Raw genomic sequence first — 21,535 nt, 5'->3', positions numbered from 1 at the left:
CAAGGAAAGTAAAATAAGAACAATCTTCCTGTGACATTTGGAACAACTTTAAAGGACCTTCAAATCTAGGCCTTTACTGTCTCAAAGACTGGGGGGGGTATGAGGCTCACACTACAATAGGCATATTACATAACCATAGTTCTTTTATTCATTTAAAACTGATACAGTACAGATGAGAGGGCAAGAACGTTCCTCTCAAACATATGAACCTGTATAATATCACCTCTGTCCTTGAACAGTTCCCATTCTAAAATGTGTTCCACATCAACTTGTTCCCTCCTACGTTAGTGTTTTACGACTACACAGCTCTGACTATAGATTTTTCTTGGATATAATGAAAACGCTGTGTAAATGTAGCACACCACTCACTGTGCAGACCTGAATCCTTTATGTTATCTTGTTACCTACTGCTCTCCCGCCATAATAAAAATCATTCTGCAGAGAAGATACAGTACTACCGTCACAACCTCAGCCTGTGTGTTGTGTGATATATATATATATATTATATAACACACATGTGTGTCTCTGCTACATTCACCCAGCCCTCAGAGTCAATGGGCTGGAAAGTCAGGGAGTGTGCTTGCTGCCTACCTTGGCAACTGGGCCCAGCGCTGTGGAAACATGGCGGTTAAGGTGTTTACAGCATAGGAGGAGCAGAGTAGACAGCCTCCAGGCAGCACTGCAGCATGTGGTTCACCTGCACCAGAACCAGGTGTGGATCGTATTATCTGCCTTCCAGGAAGCATTCCCCTCACTTTGTGGGACAATATTTGAAATACTGATAGGTTAGGCTGGATGAAGTTTCCCCATATGAAATTAACAATTGTCTGTCAATCAACTGAAATACTAATGGATTAAGGCTGGATGAGGTCTTCCTAAATGAATTTACCCTAATGATGTGCTAATCAACTGAAAATATGTGAGGCATAAAGGGTGTGGTATTCTAAAGAATCTGTGCGGTCCAATACTGTAAATTAAACAATAAATATATATTAATTTAAGGGAGGTTCTAGTATCTTACCAAACAAGGAAAACAAGGAAACAATGGTGCAGTTAATCAAAACTGAAACTTTATGCAGAGACCAGACACAAACAATGGCACTGTTCAAATTAGGGGTCTAGATTTGGATGTCATTGTGACTTGTCTGAAAAGGAACAAAAAGAACGCAACTGAAATTCAATATTGCAAAAGCTAATTATTATATTTTCGATTCTTCCCCCAGTAATGCGATAGAAACTCAATATTGCAAATATTAAAGTACTGTAGTATTTCTCTTTAGCCCGCAATCCTAACTGATATGCTCAATAGGGAAACAGAGCACATCAATTTGGATTTCAGGCTATTTTCTCCTAGCTTATAATTTTACTAAATCGCTTCACACCAAAACTGTGAAATTCATTAGAGCTATAAAGTGAAATACATTTTTACATCTCATTCGTCAAACACCAAAAGTTTCAAAACGGAACCCAGATGGATGGTCAATATTTCTTATATCAACAATTACGGTCAAATGTCTATTCAGAATCAGTATGTCTTCACAAAAAGAATAAACCTAGGTATAAGGCCTATGTAATATGTATACAACCAATAGGCAAAAGTATGAGGAAACTTTTAAGTCTTTAAAATAACAGGCAGAAACCAGCCCTGTGGGTTTATAGAGCTACTTTAGTAGTTTAGTTGGTTTAATTGTGAAATGTTGGTTTAAAAAGTTCAGCTACTCCTTAAGTTAACACCACTATCGAAATTACATAAAAAAGACTTGAAGTGAAGTGGAAAATTCTTGTGTTTTCATCTATGAAACAGATTTAGTCAAAGTGTATAGTAAGTATTCACAAGTATTCCTACAAGCTGTACAGATTCATAGATCATTTTATTTATTTCAATGTGGCTCATAAATTGATAAGTTACACAACAATCACACAGAGAAGCTGGATGTCAGGTCAGGACTTGACATAAAAGTTGCAAAAATATCTCTTTTACATCTGTTTCTATCATCAGCGAACGTTGCAGCATATTGCAGAGCAGTACTGTAGCTGAGGGGTCAAACTCATATTGGAAACAGTTATGATAGAACACTGACTGAACGTATTGAACTGAACTGGTGGCAAGAGGAAGAGTGTATACACAGATAAATTGGGGGGGGGGGGGGGGGGGGGCAATCAAGGAAGTTGAGCCTCAAGGACCCTTACAGGTCTTCAACTGGTGGTCTACAGTGCAGTTACCATGGTAACGAAAGAGGCATCCGTTCGTCCGACTGCTTGGTGTCCGTACATCCGTCCGTCTTTGCCGTCCGTTATTTTCTCTAATTGAGCTCGTTCTTCAGAGTGGCGACATTGTGTGGTAGTTGAAACTAAGCCTGGTTATTGAATCGATAACTGCATAGGCCTAACATGGCGCTACCGTAGCAGAAACAAAAAGGCTTGAAATGCATGAAGAAGTGTCTCTCTGGGCTGTTTATGTGGTAGAAGATGGCAGAGATGAACACACTGAGAATGTCATTTCTTTGGAGGGGGGGGGATCTTCGTCACCATCTTGTAATAAAATGATCTAGACATTAAAATGGATGACGCGATCGAGGGATGAAGGGAGGGGTGGAGTAAAGAAGAAGGTAGCATGGTGGGTTGGAGCGATAGAGAGCAATCCATCTAGGTCCATTCTTCCATTTTCCTAATAGTGTATTAGAACAACATGGCTAATGCAGCAATGTCTTTGTTGCCTTTAGTCTGCCACATTTCCATCCCTCTAGAACTCTCTAGTCATTGTTCTCTTCATCCTCCTCCTCATCATCATCGTCGTCATCTTCACCGAATTGGTCCCTGGCGTCTAGGTCATCTTCGTCTTCATCAATCTGTGAGGAGAGGGTCACATTCTAACTAGGGCACAGGGAGTACAGGGACAGTAGGGCTAGCTGGTTAGGGCAACAAGTTACGTCCTCATTCAACTACTACACAGGCAGAATGACTCATCACAGCGCTCCTGGAAACCAGCCCTACATGGAACAATGAAATATTAAATATTAGCTTAATCTAAAACCTCACAACATCCAACTTACCTAACATGATCATCTACCTCCACTAAAACCATAACATAAACCTTTGAAGCTCTGAGGCGGAGGATCTTCCTCTGTAGTTTGAGAACACGGTCTAGATCTACAATAGGAACAGATGGTTTCTCCTACCGTCTCTCCCAGGTCTCTGAGACGTTGCTTGAGGTTGAGGATCTTCTGGTCCTGGTCGGCCAGCAGCATGAGGAGGTCGTCCTGCTCCTTCTTGGACTCCTGCACCTCCTGCTGCAGCTTGGTCTTCTCCGTCTGCTCGATGGCCACCGTGCTCTGGGCCGACGCCAACTGCTGCTCCAGCCCCGCATGGCCCTCCCTCAGGCCCCGACACTCCTCCTGGAGGGGGAGAAGAGAGCGAGGTAGGACAGCTAACAAGGAAGGGCATGGCTTCAACATGGCTGTCTGACCAAAAACATTAATAATTCAACTGCATCAGATTGTTATTTTTTCTTCACTAGCATTAGAGAGAGGAAGGGGATGCCACATACACGAAGGTCATACTTAAAATGTTGAATAATTGAGAGGTTTCACAACGTCTCAGCCCACATTTAGCTGGTAACAGTCAGGAGTCAGTTACTAATGGGCTGATATCACAGGCAGCCCAATTCTGATCTTTGTCTCACTAATTTGTCTTTTGACCAATCAGATAAGCTCTGAAAAACATCTGATGTGATTGGTCAAAAGACCAATTAGTGGGAAAAAGATCAGAATTGGGTGTAAGGCAGCCCTGGAGTCAGGCTAACATGAGAAGTTTATTCAGCGAGGTGAAACTTTCAGAATGTTGCAGATAGAAATGCAATGTAAGTATAGAGCTGACATGACCCTCTAGTCTACAAAACAGACAATCAGGTTGTTCTATACACCTCAAACTCAACTCTGGACCTTGAAGCCAGTTCCACTGCATTTTTCCATTGTTCCCCTCTGATCAGGGGCTGATTTAGACCTGGGACACCAGGTGGGTGCAATTAATTATCAGGTAGAACAGAAAAGCAGCAGGTTCAGGATCTTGTAGGGTAAGAGTCAAGTACCCCTGTATAATACATTTGTATCTGAACGCTGCTCACTTCTGAACAGACAGCAGCTACCTACAGAGATGTGAGGTGGTGATAGTACAGTACCTTAAGTCTCTCTGTCTCTGTGGTCTGAGCAGCCAGCCTGCTCTCCAGTTCAGATACTTTAACTGTGTCTGCCGAGCTCTCACTGCTGGAGGCTGGGGCCGAGGACTGAGGGGGAAGAGAGAGATAGAGAGACTAGTTACCTCTCTGTACTAAGTGCAGTGGTCATAACATATACATTAATGCATACCAAAATGGGAAATATGGACCAAATAACTTTCTGGGGGGAGCGGGGGGGGTCTACAACAGTTGGAGTAAAGTGTGAAAGGCCATGTTTGTATGTAACAGCCTTAAGATGTCTCAAGACACGGTGATGGCTGGGTCTGAGTACTCACCACTGCCTCAGCTCTCCTGATGAGCTCCAGTCTCTCTGTCTGCAGCTGGCTGATCTCTGCACACTGAGCCTGGACACGACTCCTCAACGACTCCACCTCCTGGTGGGAACAACCAGCAGTAACTCCGTCATCAGTATAATATCTCTATATAACTAGAGTCATGTCTGTTCTACACATGTACCGTCTGTGATTGGGTCTTACCCCAAGAAGCTCTGTGTTGTCGGACCCTCCCGCTCCACCTTCCGCTGTCTGTGCTGCTGCTGCCGCCCCGCACCTCTACAAGACATCACAACTATTAGAACAGGAAGTGGTCAATGGCTGAGACATCCTATCTGAAATGATAAAGCAGCACTCAGATATCATCAACCACCATTCAGATCTACTAACACACAAAAGAGAATTAGTCTGTCATTCTTCAGGTCCATCTTGTCCGATTCCAGTAACACCCATGATACATGACATTTACACAGAACTCTTAACACAGGGAGGGATAACCCAAAGACATTTTTCTGATATCTGATTCACCCCCCTCAAACACACACACACACCAGTGTGTTGATGAGTGAGTCCTTGTCGCTGAGCTGTGTGTGTTGTAGTGTGTGTTGTCTGCGGAGCTCCTCCACCTCTTCTCTCAGCTGTCCCAGCTCCTCTGAGTGGAGCCCGTTAACGTGAGCTCCCTCTCCCTGGCTGGAGGACAGACCCTGGCTGTCTTTACCTGGACACAACACACTCAGTCATTATCACATCTACAATCCTATTTATAAATCAACAAGTGCAGTCGCAACAAGTCTGCATCAGTAATACGTCTCAATTTCCACTACCATTATAGACTGTCTATTCCATGTGCCACTATGAACAATTCCATGTGCCTAACCCCCCCCCAAATCATTAGCAATTTAGCCAAGCACGATGTTGCTCTCTTGTTTCCCAATGGACTGAGGCACGATTTGTTGCTGTGTAATACCAGGTTATCCTACAGTACCTAGTTTCAGCTTGAGGATGTTGTACTGGTCTTTGTGTTGCTGGATCTGGGACTGCTGCTGTGTGACCTGGTTCTGCATCTGTTCGCTGTTCAGAGTCAGGGTGGAAACCTGCTCCCTCAGCTCCTGGATCTGGGTGTCCTGGTTGAGAGATGACAGACACTTCTTTAATGACAAGAGACATTGGCCAAAACATACAACTAGACCTTTTAGGGTAACGGGATAGGTCCGTTGAATATTGTATGAAATGGGTTGTGTGGTTGTGGCCCGGCAAGTGTACCTTACTGTAAGAGTTTTCCATTAAAATGGACAAAAATAGCTTTTTAGCAAAAAAATTATTTCTCAAGCAAGAATTTATTAAGGACTGTCTGGGAGTAGTCCGAGTGTGGTTTGGAAAACTAGCTGTTATTGGCAGAGAGGTTTGGAACTCTTTGTTATTGGTCTATTAAACAATATAAGTTACCGCCTGGTGATGTCACCAGGCAAGCCAGAACTACCGCCCATGCAAAGCTGCTGATTAGAAGGTCCTGTGCAGACTGTATTTTCAACCGGAAACTATCAGGAAATAACACTGATTAAATGTTTTCACGCTTTTACAGTGTTAGTTTCATCAGCTGTTGTAAAATATGATATAAAACACAGTGGGAAAAAATGCATTTTGAATGCAAGCGGCCTTTAAACTGAGTGTAGAGGGTGTATATAAACTTGTGATGCTTGAAAGCATGGCGAGTTGGTTTCTGACGTGTGTGTGTGTGTGTAGAAAGCCAGTATGAGGGTTTGCGGACAGGCTACAACGAAAGGCGGCCGGTGTGCGGGACAGAAAATCTGTAGGGTTCAAAAAGTACTCGCACTCAAAACCATGACAAGGAATAACCCAAGGAGGGGTTATAGTATGATTAATTTAATCCATGCTCAAAAGAATACAAAAAGTGAAAGTGCTAATGAAGATGTAAAAAAAGAAACAGGGCATACATTTCAGCCTTATGCCTAATAGCGTGAGGCCAGTTACCTGATCTCTGATGAGATCTTTGTACTGGATGACGATGCTGTCGTGTTGCTCCAGAGTCTTCTTCACCTCCTCCTCCTTCTTCTCCTCCTCGCTCGTCTTGTGGACAGCTTTCGTTATCACGCCTGTGGACGGACACACAAACAATTAACAGTGGTAAAACCACCCAAGAGAAGAACAAAGAAGACACCAACACGAGTTATGATTTGTGGTTCTGGTTGTACTTGGCTTAGGGTCAAATCAAAGTTTATTGGTTGCGTACACTGATTTGAAGATGTTATCGCAGGTGCATCGAAATGCTTGAGGTTGTGGTTGTATTTTGGTTAGGTTATGGTTTAATGGAGGTTACTTTTGCCAACCTTCCAGTTCTTTGACCAGCTTGGTGAACTCGTGGTCGAACAGCATCTGTTCAGGGGAGGGGAAGATGGGCTGGGGCTTCTGTGCAGCGCGGGAGTACAGCTCGTGTTTAGTGACGAAACCCAGCTTCTCCACAAAGTTCTCCTTCCCAATGCGCTTTTCAATCAGCTGCTTCAGCTTCTCTCTGGGGGAAGGACAAGACAGGCAGCGTTAGCATTAAGGGAAGGAAAAGGGGGAAACCTAGTCAGTTGCACAACTGAACGCATTCAACAGACATGCGTCTTCCACATTTAACCCAACCCCTCTGAATCTGGCAGCTCAGAGTTCTTGTTCTCATTGTAGTGGCATCAGTGTGTGCTGTAACTGCTGGTATAGGGTGAAGAGGTGTAGAAAGGCTGTGTGTATGAGACAACCGGGCTCAAATACGGTTTGGACTTTTGAGGCTATTATAATATTGTTTGCAAGTTGAATCAAACAAGCACTTGAAAATACTATTTGAACCCGGGCCTAGTATGAGAGGGTACGTGTTAATATTTGGGTAGCAGATGTCATGCACCAATTTGTAAGTCGCTCTGGATAAGAGCGTCTGCTAAATGACTTAAATGTAATGTAAATGTAATGTATGAGAGTGAAAGAGAATGCATTAGTATGAGGGTTAGAATGTCCTACTTGGTGTAGTCATTATGAGGGTCGTAGTTAGAAGTCCTACTTGGTGTAGTTATTATGAGGGTTGTAGTTAGATGTCCTACTTGGTGTAGTTATTATGAGGGTCGTAGTTAGATGTCCTACTTTGTGTAGTTATTATGAGGGTCGTAGTTAGATGTCCTACTTTGTGTAGTTATTATGAGGGTCGTAGTTAGATGTCCTACTTTGTGTAGTTATTATGAGGGTCGTAGTTAGATGTCCTACTTTGTGTAGTTATTATGAGGGTCGTAGTTAGATGTCCTACTTGGTGTAGTTATTATGAGGGTCGTAGTTAGATGTCCTACTTGGTGTAGTTATTATGAGGGTCGTAGTTAGATGTCCGACTTGGTGTAGTTATTATGAGGGTCGTAGTTAGATGTCCTACTTGGTGTAGTTATTATGAGGGTCGTAGTTAGATGTCCTACTTTGTGTAGTTATTATGAGGGTCGTAGTTAGATGTCCTACTTTGTGTAGTTATTATGAGGGTCGTAGTTAGATGTTCCTACTTGGTGTAGTTCTCCAGAGAGTTGTCGTTGTAGTAGATGCAGATACCCAGTAGGAGGGCACACAGGCCCTGCACCAGCCTCTCATCCTCCCCCAGGTTCTCTGAGATCTGACCTGTCAGCTACAGGGCACCAGGGGTCAAGGGTCACAGCAACATAGGGGATTTAATGACAACAAGGCCTTTCTCAAGACAATTTTCAATGAAACAATGCACTGGTGCATACATTGGCATCCACTGTGTAGCGTTGATCTCTTATTCTCTTAGCAACACAAGACATAGGGCCTCAGGAACTTACATGCAATAATGTATGCAATATCCAACACTATCCTGTATGTGGGGAATGAACACAGAGGGGAGTTGGTTATGGGACAGACTGCACTAACAGGCTAATAGTAGATATTCCAGCCATCTGAGTAAAAGGAAGTGCAATAGAACAGTGATGTGGAGCTAGTTGGTTTGTTGAAAGAGGATACGAAGGGGACGTTCTCCTGGTTGTGCAGGAAGTGTGTGACGGCGATGGGACAGTTACTGATCCAGGTACACAGCAGCATGAGGAGACCGACCCGCGTCTGCACTTTACTGCCCTGTGGATGAGACGCGCACACACACACACACACAAAGTCTTAAGAAACACACTCACAAATATAGCGCCGTAACATCAGCATAGGGGTGAGTAAAAGGTATTGAACATGAACATTGTGTACAGAGCCTGATGATGGCCTGGGATCCAGGACTTCAACCACTCAGCAAAACAAGACTCATGTAAGGTTTAGTCTAGTGCTGGACCACATCCTGGTCTCTGTGTCAGAACAGAACTCCTCCTCAACATTGAGAGTAAATTAATTTAGCTGGGTTCAATTCAAACGTCTGTCCCCCCACATTATATTGAGGGATGTCTTATTTTTCCTGTTTAAGACAACTTGTCATTGCGTCTCCTTTTGTCCAATTAATCAGTCTCCTGAATATCTCCGGACGACACGTTTGATTTAAACCAACCAAATAAACAGCATTTTAAGGGCCAACTAAATGAATTGATATTTCTAAACTATTTCCAACTGGGACATTTAAGGTTGAATAGGAACTTTATAGTATAACCTGATGTCACGGAGACTGAAATTAGGAGTATTGTGTGCTGGTAGCTACAATAAATTGCAATTTTGTTGGCACATGATCAACTTTCGAATTGTATTTTTCCCTTTTGAGTGCTGTTGGGAAAAACAACATTGTATCTAGCAGTTACACAGGAAATACCATGTTATAAATGTTTCAAGAGTACCACGTTAGTGACTTCAATGCAGACCGTTAGTAATTAATAAAGTTATTCAAATACAACAAAGGAACAAAATCTAAAAATGAACATTATTAATAAACCAGGGTTAGGTCAACCATGCAGTGAATTTCATAGGACGACCCGAGTTAGTTCAGATCCTGTTAAAAACTACTTTTTCAGGACCCTTAAGTGTTCAACAATATGCTGTTACTATAGCAACGGCCTTGGTTACCATCACTACCTCCACCACAAAAGGATGATGCAACTCCTCTGCAGCTTAGCTAAGCAGGTGATACAACAGGACTGATGAAAATGTTACTGCATGGACGGAATAGAATAGCATATTGGCACTTTCGTCATCCTCTACACAATCCACAAGAGCCCAAATCTGACTATTTAGACATTCACATACAAATACAACTAAGATATCAAGCTAAAGCACGGCTGCTAAATGTAGCTGACAACACATGCATAGCCTCTGTGTAGTGAGTCTTTAGGAGTGGCGAACACAAAAGAGAAACGGATAATAATAATGATAATAACAACATGGCTTTACAGTATCCATGCATGGTCATGGGAATAAGAAAGAAAGGTTGTTGGCGTAATGATATGCAGTGAGTGATGGGCACTATTGAGTTACCTCACGTAAACTGCATAGTTCAGGCATGTTTGTGTGCCAAAAGGCACCATATTCCCTATATAGTGCACTACTTTTGACCAGAGCCCTGGGCTGTGTACTATAAAAGGAAAAGCGTGCCATTTGGGAGGCAATGCAGACCTCTCCTGTTGTAAGGGCGATGAAGGGTGTGAGAAAGGAAAGAGGGTTCATTCCAAATGGAGTAAGTAACAATAAATAGTAAGGATGACATGGCATACTATCAAACCATAAGGAAATCACCTTTTCAGATTTCGCCTCCAATGGTGACGTAATGCAAAAAACACCAAATGTTTGAGAAAGGGGGGCAGGAGGAGAAAAAAAGGGGGAACACAAACGATCACAATAGTTAATTGGAGAATCTTTGGCCCCGGGTGAAACGGTAAGTTTTATAACGGATAGTGCTGCCACCTAGAGTACAGGAGGAGAAACAGCAGTGGTGAAAATAATGCCAGTAACCCCTCTCACAACAGATCAATAGAGGAACAGACAGAGTTCCGCAGTGGTTGCTGCATCCTTCCAGGACAGTCAAGTCCCCATAGAACGGACACAGCAAGGGGGTCAAGGGTCAAAGCATGGGATTATGAGAGTTGGGGGGGGAAGGGTCAGTACCAGTATAGAACTCGACAAACACTGGTGAGACAGGCAAACACAGAGGGCTGGAGGCACAAAAACAAAACAGGTAAGCCAAAACGTAACCCCCAACGTAAGGAACATATAGGAGGATCCTGCTGATGCCAAAGCCAAACCATGACAGACAGGTGCTGCCCACACCCCAGATACTCACCCTCCGGTTGATCTTATCCCCCTGCAAAACCACAACAACCTTTCGTGACACTTGGCAACTTCACACACAAGCAACAGGTTGACTGTCTGAGAACCACACCCCACTACTGTGGTCGGACCCCAAATGACAGCCTATTCAAAGGTAGTGTACTGTAAAGGGAATAGGGTGCCATTTGGGAGCCATCCCATGACAAAGGTGACCTGAAAACCTGGAATGACAAGTTATCAACTATTTGAATCTAAGGCAATACTTTCAACCCAGACAGAGACACCTTTCAAACCAGACAGAGACACCTTTCAAACCAGACAGAGACACCTTTCAAACCAGACAGAGACACATTTCAAACCAGACAGAGACACCTTTCAAACCAGACAGAGACACCTTTCAAACCAGACAGAGACACCTTTCAAACCAGACAGAGACACCTTTCAAACCAGACAGAGACACCTTTCAAACCAGACAGAGACACCTTTCAAACCAGACAGAGACACATTTCAACCCAGACAGAGACACATTTCAAACCTTTCCCCCCACGTAGCATGTTAGCCTGTCTATCTGTCTGTGTGGTGTACCTGTGAGAGGATGTTGGTGCACTGCTGCAGCAGGGAAACGGGGGGCTTGCCCAGGCTGGTGGCCAGCTGCACCCGGAGGAGCTGCTCTTTCTGGGTCAGGTTGTCCTGCAGGGCGTGGGCCAGGGCCACTGCAGCACACCAGTTAGACAGGGAGTCAGCCGAGAACAGGCCCCCGCACAGCAGCTGGCCCGCCGAGATAGAGTTGGCTGGGGAGGGAGAGAGCCGGAGGAAGGGGGAATAAAGCAATAGATATATGTAGATTATTTTTGCCTCCATTCCACTATATTTTTCCACTAGAGAATAATAAGCAAATAACCTACAGTATATTAGTCATAAGTAACATTTCATTATATGCCATCTACAGCTGTACAGTGTGGTCATAGCTTTATAATAACAACACATTCAGTATGGAGGTTCAGTGTAACTGAACTGACCGTCGATGGTGGAGGGCAGTAGGGTGGCTACGATCTCCCCCTGGCCCTTCTGGTTCTTGTAGAGAAAACACTGGAAGCAGTAGAGAACGGCACAGCGCAGCACGAACGGCTGCCTCTCGTTGACCATGGACATCAGCAGCACCACTATGGCAGGTCTGGACTCAGGGGATAAGGGTTTTTAGAGATTACCTTCACTCGGTGGCTGTGCTATAAATGATTACAGTCCTCTGTCTGGGGGAACTCACCTTGGGGGGTTGGAGGGAGCGTTGACAGATGCAAAGTAGTCCTGGTTGATCTGTGAGCCGCGGATCACCTCCGATACAGTGTTGATGGTCTGAGAGGAGAAAGAAAGAGTGACAGTAGTACAAACACAAAGCACGCATCAGTATGAACAGTAAATCACTGATCTAACACAATAAGTAGAAAGAAAAGCCTTTTTGGGCCACTCCAACAGTCTTCTACATTACCTCAGTGAGTATGTCAGCAGGCACGCCAGTGGCCATGAGGATGGTGCAGAGCTGCTGCAGCAGGCCACACTGGTACATTGACTTCTGACAACTACTGGTGGCTCCAGGAGAGTTGACCGGGGAGACCATGACTCGCACCAACTGGACCAGAGAAGAGATGGAGAGATGAGACACAGTGCTACGGTCGACATACTCTACACCACAACCGCCCCCAATCCTGGCCATGCGTCACACAGTGAACTGCACAGACCCTAATAGTTGAGCATAACAGACCATCACACTGCTCTGTCAACTGCTCAGGGCTCAAAACTCCCATTCTCCCTGAATTAAACGTCTCATCAGGACTGTGGTGTGGTGTGGTGCGTCCTACCTGCAGCATGAGGTGGAGGTTGGTGACCTTCTGGGCGGACCAGCCAGAGTTGTCGTCTCCCACCTCGAACCAGGGCTTCATCCTCTGGATGTAGGAGCCCTCCTTGAAGAAATTCTGGTTGGAGCTGTTGTTCTTCAGCAGGTTGACGAGCAGCAGGAGACAGTCCTCCACTACGATACCTGGACAGAGACAAGATGGGGGGTGGATTTTTGTCAAGAAATGTGTGAAAATTTTAGATTTGACTATCACATAAAATTGTATTTATTAAGAAATGGATTAATTGCCAATTTTCTAGAGTGCAAGGATGGAGGGTGGATGTTGGCCAGTGTGAGTGAACTGAAATATGTAATTTTAAATCAAATCAAATGTAATTTATTAAGAAATTGATTCATTGATTGCCAATTAGCTTGAGTGTATATATATGGCACTACTCCTCCATTCGACTTTACCTCCATCACTGCTGCCCTCCTCTGTTATGATATCTAGGAGACGCTCGAAAGCGTTCTCAAACGCCACGATCTTCTGGATGGCCGCGTTGCCTTTGGTCAGCTGCTGCAGCAACAGCAGACCCTGAGGGAATACGATCAAAGTAGCTCTGATGTAGTGATCATATATCCAGAGAAACAGAAACAACAAGCCCAGGTATAAGACCAGCTAGTATGATTTTGGGAACGGTTTCCCAGAAACAAGACGCGCTTTTAGTCGAAGACTTCATCTGTGTCTGGGAAACCGGCCCAATGTCTTGTCTCGGCAGAAAGATAAGCTAGCAGACTGTAGCTTGTTCCTGTGGCTTTACGGACTTACTACTAAAGACCATCTGAAGCAGCAGTCAGCAGGAGTAGTACTCACATCATTACGGATGACTTCTCTGGAGTCAGCTAATAGGTCCATCAGTCTAGAAACACCTGCAGGGGAGAGAGACGGACCATTAACAACATACAACTCAGAGACCAGCCAGGCAAATCAGTCAGAAAATACTCTAATTAGCGTACTTGACCATTAGTAGTCATATGCTCTAGGGAAGAAAATAGACAAGACTAACACTTCTTGTCATACTACTTCACCAGTGAGAGAGAAAAAATGTTGAGAGGATAAATCAAATCACAACAGCAGATTTTGGGTCAGTTGTTGGTATGGGCTGATGTCAGACAATTCAGCAGCAGCTGATTCCAGGTCATTTGTTAGAGGACTCACCCATAGGGCTGACCAGGATGACGCCCTGGACCTGGTTACACTGGTTCTTCAACAGAGCGGTGAGCAGCTTCACTCCTGGCCACCGCACGTGGAAGTCAAACTCCTGAAACAGGCAGGGAGTCAGTGTCACAGGCAGGGAGTCAGTGTCACAGGCAGGGAGTCAGTGTCACAGGCAGGGAGTCAGTGTCACAGGCATGGTGGGAAATCACCCACACACTTGTAATCCTGTATATAAGCAGTGCAGATTTTAGGCTTATGCTTATATTCTTAAATGTGAAACCAGCTGGTCTGAAAACCACCACGCACAATGGGTCTCCAGGTCTAGTTAACACTGAGAACATGGGTTAGAGACTACTAGCTTTCATAAGACACAAAGTAGATGTTTGGGTCTCTGGTCTGTTTACCTCTAACAGAGTCAGTAGAAGTGTCACACTCTCAGAGTCGCCGAGGAACTTGTCAGTGAACAGGACTCCCAGGTCTTCCTCATGCTTCTGGGCGTTCTCATCTGAAAAGGTCAAAGGTCACAAGGTTTAAAGACCTCGGTGTGCCATGTTAGGCAGGTAGTTGCCCCGAGACATGGCTACTATACATAGGCAAGGCTGGAGGGAGTCAAAGAATAATGCTTGTTCACAGAGATCAATCTCACCTAGGCACTATACCGATGTTTTGATCTATAGATCACTTGAGCCTGAGTATGAATTGATCTTTATTAAGTAATGATTTGTGAATCTGTGCAGTACCTAGTTCAGACTGACCCTCATGAATAGGACCAGGAGTTTGTCCTCCTGACCATGTGACCTGGCAGGAAAAACTCCAGGTCCTTATACTACTCATGAACAGGCTTCAGAGAAAGACAGACAGGGGGAGAGATGGAGGGGGCAATTGGGATACGGGTGTTGATGGTCGGGGGTTGAGGTATGCTAGCACCAGAGGGAGGTAGGGGGAGAGGAGTTAGCGAAAGGGGAGGTGGTAGGGCATGGTGAATTGGTTCACATCCAGTCTAAAAGCACACAAAAGTACTGGAGCATCGTATTATAGACAACACACTCAATTATCTAGGGTTCTAGACTAAATATAATACTTCACATCAAGAATAACCAGATGAGACGTTCTGTAATACTAGAATAACCTCACCACAGTGAACATGGTTTAAAATGTACAACTGTGAGGAAGAGGATGCTTTTGGAATCTAACATTCTTCTTTTGGAATCAAAACTTCTTCGTCCCAACATCCTGTGCAGAGTGATTTGCGTTTGACTAGATATGCTAATTGTGAGGAAAACAAGAAGAGCAATGGGAAGAGAAACACTGCAGGACAGGAGAGAGGCTGAGGTAGGAGTGGTATTAGTGACATGTTATTACCACCCAGTCATTACTATATTAAACCATACTTCCCAGTCCAACACATTTTAGTGAGGTTAGTTCAGTTGACTAGTAAGAGTCACCACACCGTGAGGGCTAGTTAGTCTACAGTGCTAGTACTGACCAGACACAGGCACGTTCTTATGCTTCCCTGAGACAGGGATAGGGGGTGCGGCCGCCATGTCTGTAAGAAGGGGGGAGTGTAAGAGATTGAAGCCCCATCCAAGTCAGATGATTCGACTCGTATACAATACATAAATATATCCCTAGTGTTTGTTAATGGGTTCTGCCAAAGCACTGCATTTCAGACTAACAACCTACTGTGCACCACAGGAGAGCTAGAAATCAAAATAACCCGCGGAGAAGAACGATGCATATCATTTACAAGAAGCGTCGCTAGCGGTTAGGGGGGGACGTCATGCACAAACAAGAGTTTTACCTTCAGATTCGTCTGTAGAGTTATAACATGGAAGAGAAGAGAGAGATGACAATCTTTACATATCTAGCAATTAACATCGAGAGAAAGAGAAATGGGGCAAGTATGGAAGAGGACGACAGGGTCCATTTTGATTTGAAGTCCAATTAACTGGCAGTAATTGAACTGAATTACACATGCTATGGTTACTAGGACAGGGCTTGCTTGTTGTCATTCAAAAGCATTTTTCCCAAAAAGGAAGCGTGTTTTTGAACATGCAGTTAAAAATAGAGGCTCCGCTCTATGATAAATTACTAAATTATTGACAGTTCTGGGGCCTGTTCACAACCCTCTGTGGAAGAGGACTAGGTTTTTAACACCTAAACACCTTGTTCCTCCTCTTCATCGTTGCAGATGATATTATAGAGTGTGTCCAAAGCGTAGCCAAGGATTTCAGAGTCCGACCTGCAGAAAATGGGAGGGGTAGGATATCAACACAACAAGCACTGCTTTAATCCCCTAAATCCCTGAAATATTAAGTACTCTTAGCAACGACCAAGCACCATGCAAAATGCTCGCCTTAAATCACCCCACCACACTTTTACAATGTGCTAAAGAGCAGCGGAGGGCAAGGGATAAGTATAAAGCTCTTAATCATAAAAACACACACCCAAAACATACCTGTCAGTTTGCAGTATGTGAATCAGGTGGTCCATAGCCTGAGTGCCAACTTCCAAGCGATATTTCTACAAATCAAAACCAACAGTCAAGTCAGGAGAACAGTAAGTGATTGTTTCCCCCTAGGCAGCCCTTGGATCAGAGAGGATATGACTTTTGCTTTAACTCGAAGCTATGCCTGTTTTGCCCCAGTGCTCCCCCTAACTGTTGATATACCGCCCGTGTATGCATGAACAATACACGTTTTAGCTACACACATGACCTTAGGCATAAGTATAATACATTCTGAAAGCAGAGTTAAATAACAGTGGTTTGCTTTGTGCCATCTCTGATCTGATAAGACAAACCTATGTGATTAGTTACCCCTCAACGTTGAGTAGAACCTACTGGGGCCAAACAGAGCTAATGCAATTCAACAACTCCCAACTCTAGCTGGTCTGTTTCTCTGGCTAGCGTTGTTTTTCCCTGGTCTGTGTCTGTCTGTGACCCCATGCCCCTAAACCCCTTATTCATGCCTGATAAACTCATTACTCATGGTTGACGAGGCAGCTAGTGGCCAGTCAGTCAGTTATGGCCTAGAGGTCTCTAGACCTTTAATACAGTAGAGAGTAGGGACTGAAGGAATGAGACAGGTTTTCAGCAAGGCTGCATGTCAACAATTGTCTTCTTTTCCTCAACATTGCTTTTTTTTTAAAAGAGAACTGGACCAGTGAACGCAAGGATCCAACCAATAGGTAACCTCCTTATTCATGGGTTGCACATTTTGTCACAATACTGTTCGGAACGTTCATTTTAAATTTGACGAACAAGTCATTAGCCCCCGTTCAGAAAGACAACCATCTGTCAGACATCAATATGCTGCGGCATCTGTAGAAAGTCGATAACAATGGCAACGATACGACCAAGTGACAGAGGTGCAACCCATGAAATCCTACATTACCTTTCCCCAGTCTTTCTTTCCTGATCAGTGTATGGAGGAAAGGTGGCGAAATAATGAGGTGATTTAAGAGGATTGAGACAGGGCCCATCCCAGACTGTTTAGACAGAGCCTGAGGATGAGTACGCAGCGTGAGGGGTGATAAGGGGATGTGTCCCTGCTCACAAGATAACGAACATCAAAAGAGAACTCTAGCGATGTTCACTTAAAACAATGCACAGAAGAAAATCTAATATTTAGATAAGGCTCATCATAAACGGTCTCTGCAGCCTGAATGCTTTAACATGCATTTATCAATAATGAGTAACAATTGTCATTGTCATGATTGTCCCATTTCACCCAACAATGGTGCATCAGTGTAACAATGGTGTAACTATAGAGATTAGCCTAATGCAATTGTCTCCTACCTTTGAGAGCGATTTAAGGGCTCGGACAGCATCCCTGCGGTCCTCCAGGAGTGTGGAGGAGGCCACGCGGTCACACAGCTTATGGATCTGTGGTTCAATCAAAATAATTCATGGTTAATACAACATGTTAAGGGAAAGGATCTACAGCTGCACCATGGAGAGCATCCTGACTGGTTGGATCACCGCCTGGTATGGCAACTGCTCAGCCTCTGACCGCAAGGCACTACAGAAGGTAGTGCGAATGGCCCAGTACATCACTGGGGCCAAGCTTCCTGCCCTCCAGGACCTATACCATGCGGTGTCAGAGGAAGGCCCTAAAGATTGTCAAAGACTCCAGCCACCCTTGTCAGACTGTTCTCTCTGCTACCGCGCGGCAAGCGGTACCGGAGCGCCAAGTCAAGGTCCAAGAGGCTTCTAAACAGCTTCTACCCCCAAGCCATAAGACTCCTGAACATCTAGTCAAATGGCTACCCAGACTATTTGCATTGCCTGCCCCCCCCCCCCCCTCACACCACTGCTACTCTCTGTTGTCATCTATGCATAGTCACTTTAATAACTCTACCTACATGTACATACTACCTCAAATAACCGTTGCCCCCACAGATTGACTCTGTATCGGTAGCCCCCTGTATATAGTCTCGCTATTGTTATTTTACTGCTGCTCTTTAATCTCTTATTCTAATCCTGATTTTATGAGCCCCTAATTTTATGAGCCCCTAACCAACAACTGTATTGTTGGTTAGGGGTTCATAAGTAAGCATTTCACTGTAAGGTCTACACCTGTTGTATTCGGCACATGTGACTAATATAATTTGATAGGGGATACCTAGTCAGTTGCACAAGTGAATCCATTCATTTAACCCAACTACTCAGAATCAGAGAGGTGCGGGGGGCTGGCATAGTCGACATCCACGTCATCGGCAGCAGAGTAGCAGTTGTTGGGCGTTAACTGCCTTGCTTAAGGTCAGAACGGCAGATTTTTCCGCTTCCGCCGGCAAAAAAACGGCAACCTTTTGCTTACTGGCCCAACGCTCTTAACCACTAGGCTACCTACCATCCCCTGCAACCATGTACTGATACATAGACTTACATCCACTGCAGATTCAGGACAATGTGTTCAATCTAAGTTCAGCCAAATCAAATGTTATTTGTCACATGCTTCGTAAACAACAGGTGTAGACTAACAGTGAAGTGCTTACTTACGGGCCCTTCCCAACAATGCAGAGAGAAAGAAAATAATAGAAAAGCAATAACAAGTAATAATAAATACGCAATGAGTAGCGATAACTTGGCTCTATACACGGGGTACCAGTACCGAGTTGATGTGCAGGGGTACGAGGTAATTAAGGTAGATATGTACATATACCTAGGAATAAAGTGACTAGGTAATAGGATAGCAATGTGTGTGATGAGTCAAAAAAGTTAGTGCAAAAAGGGTCAATGCAGATAGTTCGGGTAGTTATTGGGTTAACTATTTAGAAGTCTTATGGCTTGAGGGTAGAAGCTGGTCAGGGTCCTGCTGGTTCCAGACTTGGTGCATCGGTACCGCTTGCCGTGCGGTAGAACAGTCTATGACTTGACTTAGGTGGCTGAAGTGGAGTCGGACAATTTTTAGGGCCTTCCTGTGACACCGCCTGGTATAGAGGTCCTGGATGGCAGGGAGCTCGGCCCCAGTGATTTACTGGGCTGTACACACTACCCTCTGTAGCGCCTTGCGGTCAGATGCCAAGCAGTTGCCATACCAAGCGGTGAGGTAGCCAGTCAAGATGCTCTCAATGGTGAAACTTTGAGCATGAGGGCCCATGCCAAATCTTATCAGCTTCCTGAGGGCGAAGAGGCATTGTTGTTCCATCATGACTGTTGGTGTGTTTGGACCATGATAGATCCTTACTGATGTGAACACCGACAAACTTGAAGCTCTCGACCCACTCCACCTCAGCCCTGTTGATGTGAATGGGGGCGTGCTCGGCCCTCCGTTTCCTGTAGTCCACGATCAGCTCCTTTGTCTTCCTGACGTTGAGGGAGAGGTTGTGGTCCTGGCACCACACTGCGGGTCTTTGACCTCGCAGTGGCTGTTTCATGCACTGTTGGCACGTCTCCCTCCCTCCTTCTCTACTGCACCTGCTGTCTCAACCTCAATGCTCGGCTTTGAAAAGCCAACTGGCATTTACTCATGAGATGTTGACCTGTTGGACACTCTACAACCACTGTGATTATTATTGGACCCTGCTGGTCATCTATGAACATCTTGAAGAACAATCTGGTCTTATGGCCATGTGCTCTTATAATCTCCACCCGCCACAGCGAGAAGAGGACTGGCCACCCCTCAGAGCCTGGTACCTCAAGGTTTCTACCTAGGTTCCTGCCTTTCTAGGGAGTTTTTCCTAGCCACCATGCTTCTACATCTGCATTGCTTGTTCTTTGGGGTTTTAGGCTGGGTATCTGTATAAGCACTTAGTGAAATCTGCTTATGTAAAAAGTGCTTTATAAATACATTTGATTGATTGATGACAGAGATATATATATATATTACTAATTGATATGTAACATTCAGATTGAAATGCCTTCTTTTGATAGCAGCCTGAGATATGTCACACACATTCTCTTGTTTGGCACGGGTGAAGGGACTTAAATATATCAAGGTCACGCAGCCCCTCCCATGCTGTCATCACGAAAGGAATGTCAGCAGAGATCCATTCACAACCAATGGATTCACGTGGAATTTGGCTGTGTTTTTGGTTTGTGAACTGCAATCCAAGTAGCCATATAGTCTCTCCCAGATGACAGTAAACAGTTGGATGAATGCAAAGCATGTAAACTATCACATACGAAGACATCTGCTCATTTAGTGGCAGCAGGTCATGTCAAGTTTTTTCTTCCCAAAAAACGCTGATAGCTCAAGAATATGAGCAGGCTACACACGTTCAATTGTTGTCCTGTGCCAATTGGGCTAACCAGCTTAGCTAGCTAGCTCTGCAGAAATGTTTGCGTCAATCACTGTATTGATTGACACATTATGTCTGTGCTCGTGAGGCTGGTTGAGTGCACTGTTACAAGGCCTACACCGGTCTTTCAGCCTAGAAAACGTGAAAGTGAACTCATTTGCCTGTCGAGCAACTATTAACTACACACACTTGTCCTAAGATTCGGTCCACCAGGTTGTGTGACATTAGCTAACTTGTTAGCCTAACATGCTAGACGAGTTTCGTTTCTCACCGTCTCTGCTCCAGTCGGCTGTGGCCCCGCGGGTTGTCCACCCATCACTCCCCTGAAGAAATTCATTGTCATCGACGTCCTCTTGGGGATTTGTTCGCAATTCCAACAGTCTTAAAGAAACTTTGAAATTGTTTCTGCCGTGATGGGTCTTGTGTAATAATGTAAACGCGTCTAAATGTTGATTTTTACACTGTACACAACCTCCTGGACCGACCCCGGAACTTGAGTGACATTTAGCCAATGCGCAAGCGCCGAGACGTGGCGCTACGTGGCTGATCAGAGGACAAGTGCCTAATTTTTTAAAGGGGAATGAGATTCTACCACACCGCCACTTGTTTGTAAAATGTGTGTATTCTATACAATATTATTTTCAAAGCATTCACATTAATTAAAAGACAGATACGTAAAGAAACAAATAAGGTTTCAAATATGCCCTTCTTTCCATGCAAAATAATTCACAAATCAAGAAAATAGAAAATTCATGCACCTGTATTTTTTTCTTCTCCGTGTTCAATTTTGAACATAATGGTCTGCTTATATAACGGGTGTAGCCTGCTTATATTATCTGCTTATATCATTTCCATTTAACCTAGATGCTGTCCACAATAGGGACCAGCTGAACAGTGGGACCTGTTTGGTATGCAACCCATGTTGCATCTGATGGCCTTTCTCTCTCAGACACTCTCTCTTTCTCTCTCACACAGTCAGTCAGAGAGAGAGAGAGAGAGAT

General features: G+C 44.5%; 1 protein-coding gene across 5 annotated transcripts; it reads right to left on the bottom strand.

Moving 5' to 3' along the window:
* Positions 1-1,048: 1,048 nt before the first annotated feature.
* uso1 (USO1 vesicle transport factor) lies at positions 1,049-21,041 on the bottom strand. Of its 5 annotated transcripts, none has more exons than XM_038981837.1 (26): positions 20,806-21,041; positions 17,590-17,676; positions 16,249-16,313; positions 15,956-16,032; positions 15,592-15,603; positions 15,277-15,336; positions 14,195-14,295; positions 13,791-13,893; positions 13,446-13,501; positions 13,046-13,166; positions 12,597-12,775; positions 12,227-12,367; positions 12,005-12,093; positions 11,760-11,914; positions 11,326-11,531; positions 8,515-8,625; positions 8,043-8,161; positions 6,855-7,036; positions 6,499-6,620; positions 5,492-5,630; positions 5,058-5,224; positions 4,711-4,785; positions 4,510-4,608; positions 4,178-4,282; positions 3,180-3,395; positions 1,049-2,849 (listed from the first exon to the last, which is right to left on the bottom strand). In XM_038981837.1, exons 1-26 carry the CDS (start codon positions 20,875-20,877, stop codon positions 2,754-2,756), a joined length of 2,955 nt encoding a protein of 984 aa, XP_038837765.1. In that variant the 5' UTR covers positions 20,878-21,041; the 3' UTR covers positions 1,049-2,753. The 5 variants fall into 5 exon arrangements, with proteins under 5 accessions (XP_038837765.1, XP_038837768.1, XP_038837766.1 ...); XM_038981842.1 differs by lacking the exon at positions 1,049-2,849 and adding an exon at positions 2,856-2,990; XM_038981840.1 differs by lacking the exon at positions 15,277-15,336.
* Between the last annotated feature and the right edge of the window lie 494 nt (positions 21,042-21,535).

Source organism: Salvelinus namaycush, chromosome 42, assembly GCF_016432855.1.
Source record: "Salvelinus namaycush isolate Seneca chromosome 42, SaNama_1.0, whole genome shotgun sequence".
In the NCBI taxonomy this organism is placed as follows: Eukaryota; Metazoa; Chordata; class Actinopteri; order Salmoniformes; family Salmonidae; genus Salvelinus; species Salvelinus namaycush.
This window is presented reverse-complemented; position numbering and strand designations above follow the sequence as displayed.

Coding starts and splice junctions, on each gene's coding strand:
- uso1 (XM_038981837.1), bottom strand. CDS start 20,877: ATGACAATGAATTTCTTCAGGGGAGTGATGGGTGGACAACCCGCGGGG. Junction 13,894..14,194: donor TTCTACTGACTCTGTTAGAG/GTAAACAGACCA, acceptor TGCCTGTTTCAG/GAGTTTGACTTCCACGTGCG. Junction 11,532..11,759: donor ACTGCCCTCCACCATCGACG/GTCAGTTCAGTT, acceptor CTCCCTCCCCAG/CCAACTCTATCTCGGCGGGC.